Source organism: Molossus molossus, unplaced genomic scaffold (genome assembly GCF_014108415.1).
Source record: "Molossus molossus isolate mMolMol1 unplaced genomic scaffold, mMolMol1.p scaffold_m16_p_19, whole genome shotgun sequence".
Lineage (NCBI taxonomy): Eukaryota > Metazoa > Chordata > Mammalia > Chiroptera > Molossidae > Molossus > Molossus molossus.
Window position 1 is genome coordinate 5210055 of NW_023425354.1, and position 24146 is coordinate 5234200.

Below are 24146 nucleotides of genomic sequence, written 5' to 3' on the forward strand. Positions count from 1 at the left end.
CTCCGCGCTCCGCCCGGCCCGGGCATCCCTGCGCTCCCGCCTCGCAGGCCCCGGAGGCACGGGTTCTAGGAAGGCGGGCCCGCCTCGGGGAAGCAGCCTTGCTGCCGTTCGAAGATGCTCCTCAGGATCTGGGGGTCGCCCCGCCGGGGCCCTGGGAACGCCCGCGGCGGCAGGCGACCCGGCAGGCTCCCCGCTCGCGCCGCGTCCCGGCGTAGGCCGCAGCCCCGCGGCCGCCGGCGCCCACGCAGATTCGCCCGGCGCGGCCCCGCCCCCTCGCGGCCCGGAAGCGGCGCCCGCGCGCCCGCCCCGCGCGCCCCCGGCGCCGGCCGTCCTCGCGGGTCCCGGCGCTCCGGCGATGGCAATGGCGGCGGCGGCGCGGCGCGCGCGGCCCGTGCGGGTGCTGGTGGACATGGACGGCGTGCTGGCCGACTTCGAGGCGGGCCTGCTGCGGGGCTTCCGCCGCCGCTTCCCGGCGGAGCCGCACGTGCCGCTGGAGGAGCGCCGCGGCTTCTTCGCCCGGGAGCAGTACCGCGCCCTGCGGCCCGACCTGGCGGTAGGGAGCGGGGTGGTGGGTGCAGCGCCGGCCCCGCCCTGGGAGCGCGGAGCCCAACCCCACAGGCACCCGGGAGGGGGACCCTTGACCCCAGTGTCCCCGGTAGCCGGACCCCATAGGACACCTACACGTGGGAAGCTCTCCCCTGGGGCAGGATGGTCCCTGCTCCATTTCCCAAGACACCTCCTTCCTGCTTAAAATGAGCAAAGCTCCCCGGCCGGTGTGGCTCTGTGGCTGGGCCTCGATCCCTGCACCTGGAGGTCGCCGGTTGGATTCCTGGTCAGGGCACATGCCCAGGTTGTGGGCCTGATCCCCTGTGGGGGCATGCTGGAGGCAGCGATGGATGTTCCCTCTCAATTAAACATTAATGAATGAATTAATTAAAATTAGCAAAACTCTCTTCAGAATACACAGTTCACCCTAGCATAAGGAAAGCACCTCCCCCCCCCCCCAATCCCGGGGCGCCACACACACCTTACTTTGTTTGAGATCCTCTCTGGGGCTAGATCTGCTGAGGCAGAAGCCAGGATGGGAACACTGTATCTTTCAGGACAAAGTCGCCAGTGTGTATGAAGCCCCAGGCTTCTTCCTAGACTTGGAGCCCATCCCTGGAGCCTTGGAAGCAGTGCAGGAGATGAACGCCATGGCTAAGTGAGGAAGGGAGGGAGGGGTGTGTGGCACAGGGGCGGCAGCACCCTGTCTAACCAGCCCCTTCCCTGCAGCACCGAGGTCTTCATCTGCACCAGCCCTCTGATGAAGTATGACCACTGTGTGGGTGAGAAGGTTCGGCTGCCCCAGCACCTCCTAGACAAACAGCTTCCCCAGCCCTGATAAAAGAAACCAGCAGAAACACAGGAAGTGTGGGTGGGGGAGAGGGGAGTTGTATCTGTCAAGGGCAGCAGACCCCGTCCACATCTACTTCCCTGCTGGGCCTGAATTCAGGGACCCATCAGGCCCTAATAACAGACCTGTGCCCCTTACACAGTACCGCTGGGTGGACAAGCACCTGGGGCCCCAGTTTGTGGAGCGCATTATCCTGACAAGGGACAAGACGGTGGTCTCGGGGGACCTGCTCATTGATGACAAGGACACCATTCTAGGTTGGATCTGTATTCCTTGGCAACCTCCAGGCACCTGGCCTGCTGGGATTGGGGAAAGGGGGCAAAAATAACCAGACTGCACGCTCACTGCCCTTCTCCTGTGTCCTGTCCCAGGCCAAGAGGAGACCCCAAGCTGGGAGCACATCTTGTTCACCTGCTGCCACAACCAGCACCTGGCTCTGCCCCCCCCAAGGAGACGGCTGCTTTCGTGGAGCGACAACTGGAGGGAGATCATCGACAGCAAACGGCTGGGATGGTAGCTGAAGGAAGGGAAGGCCAGCAGGGAGCCCCAGTGGAGCTGAGTGACAAGGCATCATGGAAGTGACCCCAGAACTGGGGAGCAGGGAGACACAGTCACCTCTGCTCTCACAGGCCAGCCACCTGGCACCTCCCGAAATGGTTGGCATGGAAACACAGTGGGAAATCAGTCAGGAACCTTTTAATAAAACTTTGGCTCACCGTTCTTGTCAGGTCCTTTATTTGGGAAAGTAGAGGGGCAGAAGCCCTAGGGCTGCGGTTGGAATGGAGGCTGATGAAGAGGACTTCCCCTTCCTCCATCTCCAGAGGCCCCAGGACCTGCCCCACCTCCACACCCACCTGGATGCCATTCCTCTCGCATCTGCCTTTCCTTGGTCATGTAAGGGAGTAGATGACCAGGACTCCTATTGTTCCTGAACCCCAGCCTTCCATGGGTGTCCCACACCCCTTCCCCTGTGCTGACCAGCATGCACCGTGGACTACGAGCCACACAGCTCATATCGGTATCTGGTCCACTGTCTCCCTGAGCACCCCCTCTTACTCGCATCCCTGACAGCCTCCTGAGCCCGAGACATTTCCAGGGGCAAGGACTCCCCTCACTGAACCCTGAGGGCTTTCAGGCGAGGACTATGGGGGTGTGGGGGAAAGACGCCAGCTCCAAGGGGTCGTGCCTGTATTCTGATGTCATCACCCGTATGGCCTTGGTCTTAGTGCCCGATGGCCACATTAATAGTCATTGGGCTGTGTCACTCAAGAGCAGGGACCACTTCTTCACCTGTGAAGCCCTCACATCGTGCCTGGCAGACAGGCCTGTGTGGATACATGGTTAGTCCTGGGCCACAGAGTTCTCTGGGCCAGCATCCACCATGCTTAATGCCCAGCCTGCAGAGCGTGTGGGGCAGATACCCAGCTTCCCAGAGCCTCGAGATAGTTTTAACAATGAGGCTTCTCATTCCTATTCCTCAAAATTACTCCAGACACTTCTGTGGAGGGATTGTGCCTACGTCCTCAAGCTCGGGCAGTTTTCCTAAGCCCCAGGCCCAGCTGCGGGCAGGAGAACCACCTTCTGCAAAAGCCCGTGGATCTGGGCACCAGGAGGCTGCTTACATGAGGGTGAGTCTGGCAGTGGGGTGGACAAGGAGGCAGGACCTTTGCCTTCCCTTGGTTGAGCGTGCCAGCCTGTGAAAATGGCAACACCTTCAATTTCCTTCTCCATGTGTCTCAAAGTCTGTCTTCCTCAACTCATCTAATGCCTTTCATCACAGCGTCAATACCTGTCAGCTGAGAAAACTCACCTTCAAAATAGCTCAAAGGCACCATTTGGAGAGGGTGTGCTCAGTGGGAGCTGTGCTCAGTGGGAGCTACGCTCCTGCTTCCTAAGCCTCACCAAGATTTGTCTCGCCTCTGGAAGTAAGAGAACTGTGGCCTGAGGTCTCCTTGGATCAGGGCTGTTGTGGGGCCTCAGTCCTTGGCAGTGGGATACCCAGGGCAGAGTGAGCCGGCCAGCGGCGGGCTTCGGCCACCTGGCTCGGGGAACAGAAGTCTTCCAGGAAGATCTGGGCCAGGTTCCGGAGCCTTGTGTTGGTCGAGAGGGAGAAGCGCAGCATGCACTGGACCACAGGCATGGCAGTCAGCTCGGGGTGGGAGCCGGGGCCTGGTGAGCACAGGTACATGATCGTGGTGACAGCGGACAGCACAGTCTCCTCGTTGGGACTGGACAGGCAGTTGATGATGAGCGGGACACCCCCTGTCTGCAGGATGTGCTCCTTGTTGGCCCTGTCTGAGCACAGGTTGCATAGGCCTCCTGGGGGAAAGCAAGTTAAGTCTGAACGCTTCAGCCCTCCCTTCTCCCCTTTTACTTCTCTCTGCCCACTGAGTCCCAGGGAAGGGCCCAGGGACAAGGGATCTGGAGTCCATTCTGGTCTCCGGCCCGCTCTTTCAGGGTTCCAGAAAGGCCTGCCTGCGTGCACAGCCTCGCCTTCTGGAAGGGGGCAGTCCCTCCGGTCCACCCAGCTCAGCCAGTTCAATGGCTGATACACTTCCCTTTTATTTTTTAAGTGAAAAGCAAAAACCAAACCCACAATATATCCTTGACGAGTTGCAGGTGTGCACCTGTCAAGGCTTGTCGAAGTGCCCGTCAGTAAGCACGGTTCATCACATCGACTGCGCCTCGATAAAGCTCAAAATATTAGAAGCCAAAATAGAAATCCTCTTAATCCACCCAGACATTTAACATTTGCTTTTCATTCCACAGTGTTAGATATGTACATATGGACTTCATAAACACCAGACACTCTCCGTACTGCTCTGGAAGCCAGCTTTGTTCACGTAACCATGGGCTGTGAGCACTGCTCTGTGCCAGCAGAGCTGCACAGTGGCATCATCTAATGGTAGGCAGCGCACCGTTTTATGGATACAGTGCCAATTCATTCAGAGCTTAGAGCACTGTAGTATCACTTTCACAACACTTACTAGGATTCGGGGGGGGGGGGGCGCGCGGTGGGGACCAAAATGGCCAGAATGAGAGAACTGTGGTTCTGGATCGAAGAAGCCATGGATCGGGTAGTGTGCCCAGACCCCCCATTTTCTCAAACCAGGTCTATGAGCACTGCCCCCTGGAGTTGGTGACCTCTCGCAGGAGACAGACGCTACTTTGCCCCGGTGGTCACTGCAGAGCACTGGCACTCCATGCTGGAAGCTGCCTTCCTGTGCATGTACTGAGCTTCCTGCCATCATGGCACCCCCACCCCTAGGTCCCTGCTCCATGCGCAGGAAGGGCTTCCAGCTCATTTGCGTAACATGGTAGGAACAGACCTGAGTGAGTCACACCTGCTCACTTCCCTGCTTCTCCAGAAACAAACAAACAGGGCTGCGCACAGACTCTAATGCAACGGGGACATCTTCCCCAGCAACAGGGGACAGGTGCCTACAGGGTCCCTGGCAAGGACAACTCCTCCTCCAGGGAGTGTCTGCCCAGATTTGGCACTGATGCCTTCCCTAGCAGTACCTGGGTCCGTTTGAGTCCTGCTATAAGGAAATATTTTTAAAGGTTTTATTCATTTGGCCTCTAGGGACTTACAACCCCCTTCCGTTGCCTTTACTGCCCTGCACCGCTGGTGGGTCCTTCTCCCTCTCGTCGTCACTCTCAGCAGTCGCCAGCCTCAGCCCACCCTCAGGACCTCCTGGCCCCACGTCTCTGCAAACTGCCACCCTACTGCCGGTAACCAGCACTTCACTGCTCCCTCGCTAGTAAGGCTTCCCTGGAGCGCCCGCCAGCCACTCCCCGCCATGTCTGGGGACGCCCCTCACCACCCCGTGCATTTGCCTCATGTGCTTAGAACCTGGGGAATCATCTTTGTGGACGGGCTTCCTTGCGCACTGCCTGCTGAGCCCCACTAGGACATGCGTGTCTGAGATCGAGACCTCGGCTTCCTCTTGCTTTCTGGCCACCGACATGCCATCCAGACCAAGGAGGTCCCGGACACTTCGGGGCCCGTGAGCCACGGCCGCAGCGACCAGCACAGGAAGCACCTGGGTGGCACCAAGGATCGGCTTCAACAGCAGCACCCGGGTTCCTCAGGGAGGGCTGGTCTGAGGGCTAGCCCTTAAAGAGGGGCCAGAGCTCTGCCCAACTGTCACCCTTGGTGAACTGCCCCGCCACCGACGGCGATGGGCTAGGCGTCTGGGAAGAAAGCGCTCCCACAGCCGTGGGGAAGGCCAGGCCTGCAGCAGAGGAGCTGAGAAGATAAGGTATTGGGGGGCCTGTGTCCTGGTGGCTTGAAGCCACACAGAGAGAAGTTCACCAAATGCTCACAAGTGCTTTTGTAAAAAAGAAAACAAAACAGAAAAACCTCAGCTGTCTCATGCCCACCACGTCCGCTGTGCCCGCCACGAGGAGCGCTCCCGACCCGTTGCAGGGTTCTAGAGCAGTGAGCGGGGGGGGGGGGGGGGGGGGGGGGGTGTCGAACTGCAGAACCGCAGGGGGCTGGGGCTGCATGGGATGGCCCACCGCACCCTCGGATCCGGGCTCAGACAGGGCACCTGTGAGGGAGGGAAGGGGCGGAGTGGCATTCCTGGAGTTAGGAGAGGGAGACAAGGCTCTCTGATGAGAGGTCCCTCCCTATGGGACACTCAGAGCCTTCCCTGTCCACCTCCCGTCAGCACAGCCTGGGTCACCCTGCTGACTTGTCTGTCCCGGTCACTGACCACCACAGGGCAGGGCCCCACTCTCTGGTGTCCCCAGATCCCAGGCACCGGCAGCTGTGGAAACTCACTGCACACATGTGGGAAACATGACTGAACCCACAGGGTATTACCACTGCCCCCATTTTAGTGGAAGAAGCCAAGGCTGTTGAGTAACTCACCCAAAGTCCCAGAACACTGGGAGCTTTTGCCACTCCCATGGGAAAAGCTGTCCCTCTGGGCAGGGGTGGGGAACCTTTTATCTCCCAAGGGCCATTTGGATATTTCTATCATTCCCGGGCCATTCAAAATTATCAACTTAGCCTGGCTGGTGTGGCTCAGTGGTTGAGCATCACCCCATGGACTGAGAGGTACCAGTTCGATTCCCAGTCAGGGCACACGCCCAGGTTACAGGCTTGATACTCAGTGTGGGGTGTGCAGGGGGCAGCTGATTGATGTTTCTCTCTCTCTATCCCTTCCTCTCTCTCTAAAACAAATCAATAAAAACATAAAAAAATTATCAACCACCCTGGCCTGTTTGGCTCAGCGGTGGCGCGTCGGCCTGTGGACCAGAGAATGCCAGGTTCAATTCCCACTAAGGGCACGTTCCTCAGTTGCAGTTTGTCCCCAGCCCTGGTTGGGTTGTGCGGGTGGCGGCCACTCGATGTGTCCCTCTCACATAGATGTTTCTCTCTCTCTCTCTCTCTCTCTCTTCCCCCCTCTCTCCCTCCCGCTCTATCTGAAGATAAATGCAAAAATGTCCTCCTGTGAGAATTAAAAAAAAAAAAAATATCAACCTAGCCTGGCCAGTGTGGCTCAGGGGTTGAGCATCAACCCATGTACCAGGAGGTTGCCGGTTCAATTCCTGGTCAGGGCACATGCCCAGGTTGTGGGCCCGATCCCCAGTCAGGGGCATGCAGGAGGCGGCCAATCGATGTGCTCTCTCATTGATGTTTCTATCTCTCCCTTTCCCTTCCTGACTCTCTAAAATCAATAATGAAGAAAAAAAAAATCAACCTAAAAATTAGGCTGCTATATTTGTCAGGCTAATTTGGTAAGGCATGTGATGTTAGCTGGTATTAATTTCATGGGCCTTATACGGTCCACGGCCCGGATGTTCCCCACCCATTCTAGAAGCTCCAAGGGCAACAAACCCTGCTGTGGGCAGATGCCAGGCTTGGCCAGGAACAGGGACAAGAGCAAATGCTCGAGGAGGCCTCCGGCATCTCAGACACATCTGCACCATCTCTTCTGCAACAGTGGTGACCAGCCTCCTACCCACCCTGCCGCGCAACCCAGGGGTGGGGATGGGACTTATCTCTGCTGTCAAGTATGATAAAACCAAAACTAAATCAGTCTCTAGTGGGTTAGTCATCATCACACCCAGGAGTGGCCTGGGTGGGACACTGCCTCAGGCCAAAGTGCTAGAGGGTGGGGACAGGAAGAGGCCTCAGGAGAGTAGGCCCCACCTGTGCCCCATTTGTAGGCCTAGGAAGCCACCAAGGATGGCTCAGGTACCTGCCAGGGCCCCAGACACAGGGCTCCTGAGGCCCCTCTGCCTTGCTGGCAGTGACCCTCAAGGTAAAGGGAAGAGCGAGGCCTGAAAGGGGAGAGCTCAGGGCTAGGAAGGCTGAGCTGCAGCCCCCATGAGGGAGCGGGGGACCCCCTGAGAGGCCGAGGCTACAGCTGCTCAGAGCTCTCCCCCCGAGCTCACCTCTGTGAACCTGCCCTGAAGAACTGAAGAGGGCTGTAGAAACAACACAGAAACTGGAAGCTTCCTAAATAATGCACAGCAACAGTAAACTGGTTCGAGAAATTATGATAAATTAGTACAATAGAAAACCAAAGATCCTTTTTAATTTAAAAAATATATATATATTTTTTATCCTCACCCAAGGATATTTTTGCATTTACCTAGAGACAGAGCGGGAGGGAAAATGGGAGGGAAAGAGAGAAACATCAATGTGAGAGAGACACATCAAGTGGTTGCCACCCACACACTGGGGCCAGGGACAAACTGCAGCCGAGGCAGGTGCCCTTAGCGGGAACTGAACCCAGGACTCGGGTCCATGGGTTAATGCTCTAACCACTGAGAAAAACCAGCCAGAGCAATTTTGAAAAATTTTTTATTGATTTTTTAGAAAGAGAGGAAGGGAGAGAGAGACAGAAACAATGATGTGAGAGACACGATAGGCTGCCTCCTGCACGCCCCCTACTGGGGATTGAGCCAGCAACCCCAGCATGTGCTCTAACCTGGAATCACACTGGGATCTCCGTCCCCACGCTCAATCCACTGAGCCACACTGGCCGGGGCTAATGGTGTTATTTCATGAATTATTCTCCTTTCTGAGTGAAACTCAGCTTTTAAAAAAAAATACCCTCTCTTTCCTGGTTATAACAATAACATTTTCATTAAGGAAAACTTAGAAAATAGAGAAAAAAATGAAAAAATTAAAATTACCCATAATCTTCCTGCAGAGATAACCATTGCTAAATGACATTCTGATGTGTTTCCAGCCTTTTTTATTTATTTACTTCTTTTTATTTATTTATTTTTTAATTTTTAATTTTTTTTTAATCCTCACCAGAGGACATTTTTGCATTCATCTTCGGATAGAGCGGGAGGGAGAGATGGGGGAAAAGAGAGAGAGAAACATCGATGTGAGAGAGACACGTCAATTGGTTGCCACCTGCACGACCCCAACCATGGCCGGGGACAAACCGCAACCAAGGTACATGCCCTTAGCGGGAACCGAACCCAGGACTCTCTGGGTCCGCAAGCCGACGCTCAGCGGTTGGAGCGTCGGCCTGCGGTACAGAGAGACCCGGTTCAGTTCCCGCTAAGGGCATGTACATCGGTTGCAGTTTGTCCCCCGCCCTGGTTGGTCGTGCGGGTGGCAGCCACTCGATGTGTCCCTTCACATCGATGTTTCTCTCTCTCTCTCTCTTCCTCTCTCTCCCTCCCGCTCAATCTGAACAAAAAAATGGAAAAATGTCCTTGGGTGAAGATAATAAATAAATAAATAAATAAATAAATAAATAAATAAATAAATGTATCTATTCATTTAACAGTAATTTATTGAGCACCTGCTACATGTCAGGCTGAGGATACAAAATAGGGGAAGACAAAGTCCCCATTCTCATGGCATTTGTACTTTAGTGGGGCAACAGCCAATGTGTTCTCAACTCTTGGGTATGAAGAAATGAACCAGGTGAGGGGAGGGCATGATGGGGAGAGAGGCTAATTAGGGTGGTCACGAAAAGCTATCAGAGAGGACTTCTTTTTGTCCTTAACCTTATATTGCAAGCATTTTTCCACATTAAATATTCTTCACAAGTATGATTTTTTCAGAATTGTATGATTTTGTCTGGTTGGAGCACTGTCCGGTACACCAAAAGATGCACTGGTCAGGGCACATACCCAGGTTGCAGGTTCAATCCCTGGTTAGGGCACCTTTGGGAGGCAATGGATCAAAGTTTCTCTCTCTCTCTCCCTCTGCCCCTTTCTCTCTGAAATCAATTGAAAAAACAAAACAAAAAACAAACAAACCAACAACACAAAAACCTTATGAGTCCAGAATGTGTGATGAACCCCGCATATCAATAAATGGTAAATTTACAACACAATTTAAAAATGAGCGAAAAGACTTGAACAACCTCTTCACACAAGGGCCAGGATATATGAAAATGTGCTCACCATTTTCATCAGAGCATGAAAATTAAAATCACAGCAAGATGCCTCTACATTCCCATCAGGATGGCGACGACGGAAAAGACCAGCACTGCTGGTGTTGGGGCGGAGCTACTGGAACTCTCAAATGGTGGTGGCGGGAAGTGTCACATGGTGGAATGATGTTGGAAAACTGTTTGGCAGCCTCTGACCAAGTTAAACATACGACTACCCTATGACTCAGCAACTCCGCTCCTACCCAAGAAGAGTAAGCACATATGTATACAAGGAAGCTGCCCAAGGAAAATGAGTACATTTGTACACAAGCAGAAGACTTGTATACAAATAATCATAACAGCTTTATTCATAAAGGCTCCAAACTAGAAACAATTCAAGTCTCCAACAGGTGAACGGTTGAACACACTGTGGCACATTCACACACAAACATGAACTAGCCCTGGCTGGGTGGCTCCGCTGGTGGGAGTGTGTACAGGAGACAACTGATCGATGTTTCTCTCGTGCATCGATGTTTTTCTCTCTCCCCCTTTCATTCTCTCTAAAATCAGTAAAACACATCCTTGGGTGAGGATTAAAAACAAAGAAATGAACTAATGATACCGTAACAATTTGGATGAATCTCAAAAACATTTGTGGAAGAAAAAGGGACCACATACTAAACCTGCCAAGCTCAGGGGAGGCCTGCAAGGTGGACATTCAGACTCAGATGGAGAGCACCCACACAGGATAGTCTAAACATAAAAACTCCTAACTACAAGAGGGTCACGGCAGGTGGTCACACCCTAGGCCTGCAGCTTCCTGGACAAGGGTCAATCTTTATCTTAAGTGAGCATCTAAGATAACAGACCTTTTCCTGTAATCTTTCTCCTGAACCCTCAGGGCACAACTACAGCACCAGAGCAAGGACTAGAGAACCCCTCACTGTTTGTTATCTTGTTGCCCACATACTATTTCTATTAGCTGTAACAGTGAACTACCCTGTACCCATGAATGTAAAAGAAGTATGTGTCTGTTTTATTCTTCATCCACTGTCAGAGATTTCCCCATTTTGCTTTCTCTTGCCTCCCTGATCTACCATCAATGTCCGCCCCCCCTTAGGTCTCCCCCTTTGATTCTAATGTATAAAATAAGCTGTAAAACTGCCATTCTCTACATAATTTTCTCAGTCCATTGAGATTTGGCTTCCCCACAATTGTCAGTTTGGCGCAAATAAACTCATATAAAAATTCTCGACAGGTTTGGACGTTTCTTACGTCGACATATTGAGTGAAAGAAACCAGACACAAGAGTACACATCCTGTGTGGTTCCACTAATATCAAGTTCAAGAACAAGCAAAACAAATCCACAGGGATAGTTAGGATAGTGGTCACCCTGGAGTGGGAGACACTAACTGGGAGAGGGTACGAGAGACCTTTCTGTATCTTTTTTTATTTTCATTTTTTTTTTTTTTCTTTATTGACTTTAGAGAGAGAGGAAGGGAGAGGGAGAGAGAGAGAAACATCAATGAGAGAAAACATCGACTGACCACCTCCTGCATGCCCCCACTGGGGATGGGGCCCTCAACCTGGGCATGTGCCCTGACTAGGAATCGAAACAGCAACGCTCAACCACTGAACCACACCAGCCAGGCCCTTTCTGTATGTTGATTTAGGGGCTGGTTACATAGATGTACATACAGTGCACTTACGGAATGTGCATTGAACTGTGTGTTAACCATGCTACAATTTAAAACAGTTACCAAGCAAACAGGAGAACAAGTTCTGACTGGCTACTGAACAGGTTTTGGACAAACCAGACAGGAGAGAAAAAGCAAACAAAAGGCAAAAGAAGGGCCCTTCTAGACGCAGGGAACCGCCGAAACCTCTGGGAGCGGCAAAGGAGAACCCCCCCCAAGTTGGGCCTGGGATGGGGAAGTTGGAGGTCAGGTAGGTGACCTTGGGTCACATAGCAAGTATCCCACAATGTTGCTGAAGGGCTAGGAGGGTCTAAGGGTGGTCCCAAGGATTAAATGAGGTCATGCAGACAAATGCTTAGCCAGCACCTGGCGCCTGAGGGCTGGGTGAGCCCTTGGAGAGAATGGCCCAAGACATTACTACATCTGAGGATCTGGCCACAGCCCATCCCAAGTCAAAATCTTCATTTGGGACTATTTTTTCTTGCGTTTTACTTCAGCATCTTAAAAATAGTTCTTTCTGAAATTTCAAATTTGGGGGACAGAACAATATACTAAGAAAGCTACCATTAGAAGAAGGGACACGAGGGGACAAATATGTATGTATAGTCATATTTGCCAGCTCTTTATGAGGGAGGACTGTGGCAGAGACAAGAATGGAGGGAGACTTCTTTAAAAACCTTATAATAGCCCTGGCCAGTTTGGCTCAGCGGTTAGAGCGTCAGCCTGCAGTCCAGAGAGACCCGGGTTCAGTTCCCACTAAGGGCACATACCTCGGTTGCAGTTTGTCCCCGGCCCTGGTTGGTCATGCGGGTGGCAGCCACTCGATGTGTCCCTTTCAGGTCGATGTTTCTCTCTCTCTCTCTCTTCCTCTCTCCCTCCCACTCTATCTGTACGAAAAATGGAAAAATGTCCTCGGGTGAGGATTAAATACAAAACAAAACAAACAAACAAAAACCTTGTAATATAGCCTGGCCGGTGCAGCTCAGTGGATGAGTGTTGACCCATGCCCCAAGAGGTCGCCGGTTCGATTCCCTGTCAGGGCACATGCCCAGGTTGTGGACCCAATCCTCAGTGGAGGACATGCAGCAGGTGGCTAGTCAATGTTCTCTCTCGTCGATGTTTCTCTCTCTCTCTCTCTCCCTCTCCCTCCCTTCCTCTCTCTCTAAAATCAATAAAGAAGAAAAAAGATTTAAAAACCTTGTAATATTGTTTTGGCTTAAACTGATGAATTCCATTTCTAGAATTTTATCCCACACATCTAGTCCCACAAGTAAGATATGAAACACGCATAAGGGTATCCACGGAAACACTGCTTTGAGAGCCCAATGGAAACCAGCTAAACACCCACCCGCAGGGGCTGGCTAGCCCTCAGTCACTCCATGCCAGGGGCACCGCACTGCCTCCCACAGCACAAGGCAGCTCCTTCGGGACCGACGCTACAGCTGCGTCAAGGTATGTTGCTAAGTTTAAAAAGAAAAGGCAGAATAGAGATATAGTATACTATCAGATGTAGGACATGCAAAAAAGTATTCGTGCCCTGGCCAGTTTGGCTCAGTGGTTGAGCATTGGCCTGCGGACCAGAGAATCCCAGGTTCGGTTCCCGCTAGGGGCACGTACCACAAAAAAAAAAAAAAAGTCTTCGTATAGATAAATACATGTTTGTAAATCCCAAAACTATCTCTGGGAGGCCACACAAGAAACTAGTAACAGTGATGAGCTACAGAGAAGGCTACAGAGGGAGTTACCTTTCACTGCCTTTTAAATGTTGTACCATGTGAATCAATTATACATTCACATAAATTAATAACACACACACACACACACACACACACACACACACGCACACCCTGCATGTGCCCAGAACTAAAAGGATGGGGAACTGGTTTCTGCAAATCAGGAAGGGTTGGCAGAGGCTGCCCTGGTCCCTGTGAGGACAGCCTGGGCTAGCCTTCTGAGCTAGTGAGGAAGGGAGCAGTGGATGGGAACCTCAACATCACCTCCTTCCTGTAAGGGGAAATCTGCGCAGGTGGATGGCTGAGGAATTTCTTCTTAAGCATTACTGCATGTAGTTGTAGCTTGTTCATTTACCTTGCTAAATAGTATCAATATCCCACACTGTTGGTATCCATTCTACTGTTTACTGTTTCTGGTTGGGTCTGTTACAATGTTGTTAGTGACAGTTTTGCACACATGTCTGTATATGCTTGTGCCCTATCCCTATGGAACTGCTGGGTCATGGGGTGTGCCTATCTTCAATTTCACTAAATACTCTTTTCCAAAGAGAGAGCCCTGAAGGTGTATCTACCAGCCCTTTTCTGAGCAGCACCACCATCTGCTGGCAGCTACAAGTATTGCAAGAATCAGGGCACAGGAAAGTGATTTAACCTGAATTCTGAACCCTGTTTTAGTAACAAGACTGCCAAGTATTCTGTGCTACGCTAAGACTCAGCCAGTTTTCAGGGAGGTAGCGGATTCTCTTCTGGTCCCTTTATGTCTCCACACAGCATCTGGGATGGTGCAGGTGTCCACACGCGACACACAGGACACCTGGAGTGAACCAATGGTGCTTTGGGCGAACATTTCCAAATGAATGCCAACGGCTGCCAGAGTTTTTATTTGGGGAATGAGCTCAGAATTCTCATTCAAGTATTTGCTGAGATCCTGGTTTTATATCTGGCTCCCCATAATTCATTCACTCCCCAGTCCCTGTCCCGGCCTGAGCAGCACCCTCTGGTGGCAGTTCCTCTAAACACCTGGGCCAGGCATGACTGCCACCAGAACCATCTCAGGGATATTCTGGAGGTGGCAAGGGGCAGTGGAAACAAAGAACCAGGCAAGAAGGCACAGTGGACTTCGAGTCCTGGCTCTGGTAGCTGGGTCCCCCGTACAGAATTTGGGTCCAGGAAGAATGTGGTCAAGTCCTGGCTCCAGTTATCAGTAACAGGGTGAGCCTCAGGAAATGGGCCTAACCTCACCGAGGTGTTGTTTCCTCACCTGCAAAGAGGGCTCAGCACCATGAGCCTTGTGGTTGGTGACAGACTGAGGGACCTTGCCGGCAGTGCTGGTACAAGGTGGGCACACGGGTGATGGAGCAGGAACCCCGAAAAGGTGGCTTTTATCACAATAACTCCCAATCCATAGCCCTGACCCTGATGGGAGACAGAGCAGCCATTACCACAACCAGAGACTAAGTCAACTAGTTCAAAGTGGCAAATCCACAAAAGAAAAGGCCACAAAAGGGGAAGGTACAGAGGAGACTCGGAAACCCCAGGTGTACCTGCAGTTGCTGTAATCAGATTCTTCTTTGGGGCTGCAGCTATGTTGACAGGGCTGTTAGCGAGGTTACAGGAGGATGACCCCAGAGACAACAATCAGGGACACTAGCTTACCACTGCCAAGTGACTATCAGGCCGCAGCCACAACTGACAGACAACTGAAGCCAAAACGCATGCTGTGGAGACCAGGCTCTCAGCCCACAGAGGATGCAGGGCCACTTGACGAGAGAGGGGTGTCACCTCAGAGCTGAAGCATCAGAGCCACCATGGGAGGAAGCCTGCAATCGTGGAGGGCTGCGTCCCGGCCCCGCTCTGCCATTAACCAGCGAGGGCAGCTGCCCGTGCCTGGTTCCGCACCAGTAAAACGAGGGGTCTTGGTTTCCTTCTAGCTGTCACAGTCCACAGCCCTAGAAATTAGGAACTCCTCTATGGACAGGAAAGTGGCCAAAAGAACAGCTTCTAGAATCTGACAGCCTTGGGTTCAAGTCCCAGGTCTGGCACTCGGAACCTTTGGGCAATCCACTGACCCTTCCTAAGTCTCAGATTCGGTACTGAAAATGCATAAATGCATGTTAGGACCCTCCCCACTCCCCGCCCCCCTGCTTTTAGCGCTGTGTCAGGGTTGACAACAATAAAGCACAGGAAGCCAGTGCCTGGCACACAGAGGGGATGAGTGACAGCTATTATCACACTTGACCGCACCAGCTCCACAGCCGAGGCTGAGCTCAGTGCCAGTGACACGCCACAGCCTGGCTCACTTCATCTAAAACCACCTGGGCACCGCTGTGAGGCATAGGATCCACTTCCGTAACTGTCTCTGTCATGCAGTGATGTTTTTCCAGAAGGGAAGACTCCCCAGAGCAGGTAGGTGGTTCCCTGGATAGGACATGATCCCATCCCACCTTACCTCTCTGGGAGGTGAGGGAACTGTTTATCCTCAAAGGGGCTCCAGATACCCGAGGATCCTGCAGCTGCAGACACTATCTCACTGAACTCTCTCAACAATACTGTGAGGCAGGTACTGAGACCGCCACTCCTGCCAGGTGACGGGAGAAGGGAAATCACACACTCAGAGTTAAGTGGGGGAGCGAGGACTTGAGCCCAGGCCTGCCTGATCCAAAAGCCCAGCGCTTACCAAACTCACTATGTTCCTTGCCAACAAACGGACATTGGTTTTGGTTCAGTGAGCCATGGCTGTGGGCAATGTAACCCAGCTCTCCCCTCTGCGTTACTCCAGAACCAACCCCACTCAGGGCTGCAGAGCCAAGCCATGGCCAGGACTCGCCACCCACTGGGCCCTTCTCTCACCTTCTCCAGACCAAAGGCCAGAGCATTCAAGACATACCAGGCTGGGCTGTGCCCTCCCGGAGATCACAATCTCAGACCTGCCACCGGTGATAAAAGATTCAAAACTACAAAGCGCAGCACAGAGCCTTAACAGCAGGACAAGTGCCCGAGTTTTCCATTTAGTGCCAGACACATTAAGAGGGGGAAAATGACGGCAGTAACAAAATCCACTTCTAAGCACGACTGGCGCTCTCCTTTTAAGTCACGCACAATGAATCAAAGAGAAATTGAATCTGCAGAGGATCCCATGAAGGGATTCAATGCAGAGAAAGCTACGGCTCTGGGGTTGAGGACCCTGCCCTGGTGGGAAGGGGGCAGGAGGAAAGAGGAGAGAAAGGTGCTGGGAGAAGAGAACCAGGGAAGCTGCTGGGAGAGCAGGAACTCAGGCCCCAGGCTGCTCTTTTCAGGTAAGTTTTCTCCAGAGTCAAAGCTTCAGCTGCAGGACCTCTTATCACTCCCGGGTGAGGTTTAGCCACATGCTTCTGTCACCATTCAGATGCCGGAAGCTGTGCAGCTGAGTTACAAAAAGGGAGGGGATGGACACTGGCAAAAATCTTAAAGTACCAGTTTTTTTTGAATATTTATTTAGCATAATCCTCTTCCAGGGGCAGAGACATGAGCTAGCACCACCCTATTAGACCTGGGCCACTGGGGCTCCTGCCCCTGGCTCAGCTTTAGAGGCACTTACTCTGTCCCTCTCCATAGGTTGAAAAATCTAGGAAGCCCACCTAAAGTCCTCCCTTCCCCACACCTGGACTCCTTCCACGCTGCATGCGCCTCTTTCATGGATCCTGACTCCCAGGGGTGAACCCCACTTAGGTGTGTACACTCCTAAGTCTAAGGAGAGGCCACGGGCAGGGGTGTGTGTGTGTACAGAGCTGGAATGTCCACACACATGTGTGAGACTTGTCATGGTGAGAAGAGGGGGGCAACCCCCATTTGTACTCTAGCTCCAAAACCACAAACAGGGGCAGACCTGGATGGTCTTTCAAAATTTTAAATCACACTTACCTACAATGTATTCAGGAAGAGAAAAAAAAAGTGTTACTTGATTCTATCAAGGCTTTCTATCTAATTCCTAGGTTACAGGAAATGAAAGGGGCTAGAGCAGCGGGTTCTCAACCTTTCACAGGGGTCACCTAAGACCATCGGAAAACACATATTTCCGTCGGTCTTAGGAACCGAGACACCGCTCCTCTATCCTCTATCCGTCTCCAGGCGGTCCGCCCACATGCAGATCCGCCCACAGACAGCATGAGGAACTGTGTTAAAGGGCCGTGGCATTAGGAAGGTTGAGAACCGCTGGGCTAGAGGAACAAACTAAGTAACACCATGAAGAGGCAAGCAGACGATTTGGAAAGCTGACATTCTGCAGAACTGGTCTGGATCCTTCAACAATTAGTGTTATGAAAAAAAGAGTCTACTAATGGTTAAAGAGCTATGCAGTGACTTCCTTCCGGTGTACAATATGGAAAGGAGAGGGCAATCAAACAGTCAAGACAGTGGACAGACCTGACCAACCTCACCTCAGCCAGGTGATCGAGGTGATTAGCAGCAGTGATAAGTCATGTTGGTAGCATGCACCTCTGATGGGATGACAATGGCACTTTACCTCTGTGGTCGTGCTCCCCAAAACCTGTAAGCCAGTCTAATCATGAGAAGAACATCAGACAAATCTCAGTTGAGGGACAGTACAAAATACCTGCCCAGTACTTCTCAAAACTATCAAAAAAAGGGAAAATCTAAAAAAGTGGCACAGCCCAGAGGAGCCAAAAGAGATGAGACAACTAAATGTAATATAATATCCTGGATGGAATCCAACATAGTAAAAAGACATTAAGTTAAAACTAAGAAAATCTGAATAGCCCTGGCCAGTTTGGCTCAGCAGTTAGAGCGTCGCCCTGCAGACCAGAGAGTCCCGGGTTCCGTTCCCACTGAGGGCATGTACCTCAGTTGTAGTTTGTCCCCGACCGTGAGGGAGGCAGTTGATGTGCCCCTGGCACTGTCAATGTTTCTCTCTCTCTCCCTTCGTCTCCCTCTCTCTCCCTTCGTCTCCCTCTCTCTCCCTCCCACTCTGTCGGAAGATAAACAGAAAAATGTCCTCAGGTGAGGATTTAAATAGATAAATACAGAGAAAGAGAGGAGAAACATCTGTAACAAAAATAAATTTAAAAAAAAGAAAAATCTAAGGAACATAATAACCAGATTAAACGCATGGATCCTGGATTCTGGTTTACACAAACCAACCAAAAAAATTGTCCTTTTGGCCCTGGTCAGGGCATATACAAAAAGCAACTATGATAACCAAATCCTTTTGGAAACTATGAGAGAAATTTGCATAATAGGGTAGACAATGAATTATTAAAGGCATCTTTCCCTACACAGATAGGATTCCTTTCACTATATAAAAGATGTTGCCTGACTGGTGCGGCTCCGTGGATTGAGCATCGTCCCATGGACTGAGCGGTCCCGCTTCAATTCCCGGTCAGGGCACATGGCCGGGGGGTGGGCTTGATCCCCAGTGGGAGCCTGTAAGAGGCGATGATCAATGTTTCACTCTCACATTGATGTTTCTATCTCTTCCCCTTCCTCTCTAAAAAAAAGAAAAAAAAAATCAACAAAAACATATTTAAAAAGAAAGAAATGTTACTTTATTTTATTTATTTTTTAATCCTCACCAGAGGACATTGCCTTGCATTTATAGTCAGATAGAGGGGGAGGGAGAGAGGAGGGAATAGAGAGAGAGAAACATTCATGTGAGAGAGACACATCCAGTGGCTTCCACCCACACGACCCCAACCAAGGCCAGGGACAAACTGCAACCGAGGTACACACCCTTAGCGGGAACCGAACCCAGGACTCTCCAGTCAGCGGGCCGACACTCTAACTGCTGAGCCAAACCAGCCAGGGCAGAAATGTTATTTTTTAAAGACGTGCTGAAAAAAATAATTTCTGTATGCTCCAGAATAAATTCCAAACTCTTCCCCACAGCGTAGATCTAAGCCCCTGTAAACTCTGGTGCTGCCACCTCCCTAACCTCACTTTGTATCACTCTCTGCTTCACTCACCACAATTCTGACACATCAACCTTCCTCTGGGTCAACCTGTTTTAGGGTCTCCCACCCTAGAATGCTTGCCCAAGATGGCCAAAACAGAAGTAGCACCCACCTACTGCTCTATCACATACATCATCTTGTTTATTTCCTTCAGAGCCTCAGCTTTTCGGTTTGTTTGCTCACCGTCTGTCTCCCCCTACCAGAATGAAAGCTCCCTGGATGCAAAGCCTTTCCCTGACTTGTTCACCTTCTCTCCAGCACTTAGAACAGTACCTTGCTCACACAACTCACGCCCAATAAATATCTGTCCAGTGAACAATTCAATAGATCTTGGACCATAACAACTACAGGAACCATAAGCCACTGCAAGTCACCTCTTCTCTAGATAGTAAAACATTAGAATAAAAATGTTTAAAAGAGCACGCTAAACAGTTTCCCCTCCACGCGGCTTCAATCCATTCCCTGATTTATGATCTCATCTCTCAACAGGAAGGCAGGCAGGAATGCAGGAGTCCGGGACTGGAGTTCCAGACCTGACTCCAGCTAGCTGTGACCTGGACAATGTGTGAGCCGCGAAGTCTGCCACTGCCGCCGAGGGGCTGCCTGAGATTTCTTTCCCAACGACTTACTTCTAACTCGCTTTCCTCACCACCGCCCATCAGGCACCTGGGAGATGGTCCCCTCCTTACCAATAGCAAACTCCACCAGGGTCTCATTCTCTTCCGACAGCGAATCGAGGAACAAATCCAGGACCTGCAGCTGTCGCAGATACTGGTAGTTGCTGGGGTCATAGGCGAAGTTGGCGAGGTTGGCCAGGACTTGCTCCTTGGCGTCTGCGATGGAAAAGCGGCACTGGAGCCGGGTCCGGGGCGACGATCGCGGGCGGACCCTCTGCCCCGTCCCCTGCCCCCCTCCCTGGCGCTCTCACCTTGGCTCTCCGTCTCCTGGAATTCCGTGACCAGCGCCTGCAGGTATCCCAGCCGTCCGACGTGGGGGTCTACCTTCGGCTTCTGGGCCATGGCGGGGTGGCGGAGGGTCCACGGGGGGCAGGCAGGAGAGGGGCAGGTGAGGCCGGAAAGGCGGGCGAGAACCTCACTGGGCCGCACTGGGCAAAGGCGAGCCAGGCGGGATACAGGTTCCTTTCCCGGCTTCAGGCTGTGCCGTCATCTGCAGCTGGAACTGGGATGCGGGGTCACGGAAGAGCTGGTCGGGAAAGTCGCAACTGGGACGCGTGAGGCAGGTAGGCGGCTGCGCGCTGGGGGAGGGCGTAGCAGCCTCAGCCCCCGGCTCCTTGGTGGGACTTCCGGCTGGATTCCGGACTTCCGGCGGAAGCCGCGCTGAGCCCCGCCCCAGAGGGGGGAAAGGGGTAGGCCGAGGAGGGCGGGAGGCGGGGTCGCCGAGGAGCGCGGCGCGCGTGCGCAGTACGCGGGGCACTGAGTGCCTGGAGGGACCCCTGTAGGGCCCTTAGGAGCTCAGAGCCGCTGGAGGGGTCCCGTGTGGCGGGATGTCGAGGTAGAACCACCTCCAGATCACCTTGCATCTGACGAGGGGGCACTGGCCAGCCTCCTCGACCAAGGGATGCCCCACTGGAGCGTGGGCGTCGGCTCCCTGCGTCCCCCTCCCCCCATGGGTCCTTTGACACCACTTTTTGGTCGGCTTTTCCAAAAAGCCGGACGAGACTGGCACCCCATGCTCCGCAGGCCCGAGCTGAGTCCTCCACCTCTGGTCAGAAATCTCGGGCCCTGGCCGATTTGGCTCAGCGGTTAGAGCGCCGGCCTGCGGTCCGGAGAGACCCGGGTTCGGTTCGCGCTAAGGCCGCGTACCTCGGTTGCAGTTTGTTCCTGGCGCTGGTTGGGTCGTGCAGGAGGCAGCCACTCGATGTGTCCCTTTCATGTCGATGTTTCTCTGTCTCTCCCTCCCACTCTCTGTTTTTTTGTTTGTTTGTTTTTTGATATTTTGTTCAGATAGAGTGGGAGAGAGAGAGAAACATCCACGTGAAAGGTACACATCGAGTGGCTGCCACCCTCACAACCCAACCAGGGCCGGGGACAAACTGCAACCGAGGTTCGTGCCCTTAGCAGGAACCGAACCCGGGTCTCTCTGGAGGGCAGGCTGATGCTCTAACCACTGAGCAAAACCGGCCAGGGCCCTCCCACTCTATCTGAATAAAAAATGTCCTCAGGTGAGTATGAAAAAAAAAAAAAGAATCTCGGGAACTGGGTCAGGCAGTTTGGCAGGCGGACGGAGAGCGCTGGAACATCTTTCACCCAAATGCACCGTTTGGGCAGCTTTCTGGGTTGAGGAGCAGCCCTGGATGTTGAAGCCCTGCAGTCCAACTTGTTCTTGGGACTTCTCAGGAAGGTGGTGTGTGACCAAGACCACACTTTGCAGGGGACAAAGCACCCGGAGGGAGGTGTACCTGCTTCACTCCCTTGAAAATGGCTTCTTGAGGGCAAGGGCCATGTGCCTTTGGCTCTGGGCCATACTCCATCCTGCCACAGCCCCACTGGGAGCGGGACCCACATACTGGGCTCAGGTCCCTGTGGTCAGCTCCTGCCCTATGCACAACCCCTGGGGCAGGAGTTTGACCAGTCTGGGTGCTTGGGTGATGTGGCTACTCCAAGACAGCGGTGGCCCCAGGGCCCTCACCAGGCCCTTCAATGTCTTTGGGGACCTGATGCGACCTGAGGATGTACATCTTAGCCCAAGGTGGCCAGGGCTGCGGTTGGACAGAGCAGCAAAGGCTTGGGGATAGAATGGAAATGAGCTCCACCCTGTGCTACTCAGACAGGAACTGCCCCAGACTAGATTTCTAGAAAATCAACTAAGCTTGGGTTCTGGAACAGATGGGCCACTCATCCTCCCTCATTTGTTTCCTCCCAGGGCCGCAGGGGCCCTCCTCCTTGGGGACAAATTCTCAGTCCTTGGTTTTGCACTGACGGCATTGACCAGCTTTTACTTCTGTCTGCCCAGTCCCTGACACCCAGTAGATGCTTAATAAATATTTGTTGAAGGGCCCTGGCTAGTTCTGCTCAGTGGTTAGAGCATCGGCCCGCAGACCAGGGACACAAACCTCCTCCCAGGCCCTGGTGGGGGTTGTACGGGAGGGAGCCTCTTGATGTGTATGTGTGTGTGTGTGTGTGTGTGTGTGTCTCTCTCTTTCTCTCCCTTCCACTCCATCTGAAGACAAATGGAAAAATATCCTCAGGTAAGGATTAAAAAAAAAAACAACCTCCATTAGTTTCTTATTACAGTAAAAAAGAAACACCTCTACTTCTTGCTATTGCTTACTTGACATCTTTTCTTAATTTCCAACTTCATTTCATATATCTCACTTGGTCCTCCCCATCATTCACAATATTGCTCTTTACTGAGTTTCTTTTTCTTTTTTTTATCCTCTGACATTTCTTTCTTTCTTTTTTTTTTTTAATCCTCACCCAAGGACATTTTTGCATTCATCTTCAGATAGCGCATGAGGGAGAGCGGGAAGAAGAGAGAGAGAAACATCAGTGTGAGAGAGACACATCGACTATTTGCCACCCACACGACCCCAGCCAGGGCCAGGGACAAACTGCAACCGAGGTACGTGCCCTTAGCAGGAACCGAACCTGGGTCTCTCTGGTCCATGGGCTGACACTCTAACTGCTGAGCCAAACCAGACAGGGCCTGAGTTTCTTAAAAAAATTTTAAAAAATTTGTTGAAGGGAGTCTGCCTAGTGATTATTGCTACTGTTGCCTGGGAGAGATGAAGTCAAAGTTCTCTATGCTGAATGCTTACTGACAGTCTTTTTTTCCTTAAAAGAAATCTGTTCTAAGGAAGTGGGCCTATTAAGAGATGTACATTTCAAAGCCTGGTGGCTACTAGCACCAAAAGCATTTACCTACTCAACAACCCCAACTCCCTCCTTTTACACTCCATTAAGATGGTGGAGAGAGGACTTGGTAAAATGTGTCCAAGTTTCTCCCCTTCAGTTCACAAGCTGTGGATGGTGGCCAAGCATACGACCTGTGGGGAGTAGGAAGGCTTTCAAACTGGAAGAGGCTTAAGCTTACCCACGCCAACCTCCTCCTTTTTAAAAGCCCAGAGATGGTGAACAATTTCCCCAAAGTCACACAGTAAATTGTGGCAGAGTCAAACATGAACTCAGGTCTCTACTACCCCGCCAAATGCCCTTTGCTTGGCTTCTGCACTACCTTCTTTGGCCATAAGGGGCACTCGTGGCAGGGTTCTGGAGAAGACAACATCCTCAAGGATGCTTACTCATGCCAGCAGGCCATATGGAGGAGGAAGGCTGGAGTTGGATCATGAAAATAAAATCAATCCTCCTGATAAGGTTTTTTCTGTTGTTGGAGCCTGGCTGAGCCTGAATCAACAAACAAGGTCCTGGGCGTGAGCAGCCCCTGCCAAGCTGGGAGAACTGAAGTGGGGGAGGGCTTATTCCAGGGCTGTTTTCCTGCTTCATTAGTTCACAGGGTTTATTACCTGCTTCAGGAAACATTTTTGTGTGTAATTCAAACAAACTTTTTCTGTTCCCTTGGTTGGTATCCTGCTGGGACAAGCCTGGGCTGATGACAGCAAGCCCACCATACCCACCGCCACACCCCAGTGATGACCTCAAGGAAGGGCACCAGCAGAGTGTGTGGGGAGCTCTGACCTCCAGGCGACAGACGTAGGCCAACTGGGAGCAAGGGTGGACTGGCAGCTGGCCCAGCCAGCTACTTACCCCCGGGTTGCCGCCTCTGACACAGTAGGGAGAAGGGCTTCTGTTGCAAAAACAGCTCTATTTTCACCGAGGTCCTTGGGCCCTGCCTAGCAATCCTTATCCTCCCTGGTCAGTCACATGCCTGCCTTCCCCTAACCCCAGCGCTAATCTTCCCGTCAACATACCAGGTGGGGCAAAGGAGGGAGAACCGGGAGCAGGCTCTGCTGAATGTGCAGGGGGTTCCTCAGGCTGATTCTAGGACCCACGTCTGGTGCTCCCCGCGGATTCTCTACACAGATGCCAGGACA

At 52.3% G+C, this 24146-nt stretch overlaps 2 protein-coding genes across 3 annotated transcripts; one reads left to right on the forward strand and one right to left on the reverse strand.

The window, feature by feature from the left end:
• The first annotated feature begins 374 nt into the window (after positions 1-374).
• On the forward strand, positions 375-1941 carry NT5C (5', 3'-nucleotidase, cytosolic). Its single transcript, XM_036268339.1, has 5 exons — positions 375-553; positions 1104-1204; positions 1276-1336; positions 1539-1653; positions 1768-1941. The coding sequence occupies exons 1-5, from the start codon at positions 410-412 to the stop codon at positions 1911-1913; spliced, it is 567 nt and encodes a 188-aa protein (XP_036124232.1). The 5' UTR covers positions 375-409; the 3' UTR covers positions 1914-1941.
• Positions 1942-2105: 164 nt separating this feature from the next.
• ARMC7 (armadillo repeat containing 7) lies at positions 2106-20405 on the reverse strand. 2 transcript variants are annotated; one of them, XM_036268337.1, is made up of 3 exons: positions 20064-20405; positions 19825-19968; positions 2106-3715 (listed from the first exon to the last, which is right to left on the reverse strand). In XM_036268337.1, exons 1-3 carry the CDS (start codon positions 20152-20154, stop codon positions 3354-3356), a joined length of 597 nt encoding a protein of 198 aa, XP_036124230.1. In that variant the 5' UTR covers positions 20155-20405; the 3' UTR covers positions 2106-3353. The 2 variants fall into 2 exon arrangements, with proteins under 2 accessions (XP_036124230.1, XP_036124231.1); XM_036268338.1 differs by lacking the exon at positions 2106-3715 and adding an exon at positions 15354-16379.
• Positions 20406-24146: the final 3741 nt, after the last annotated feature.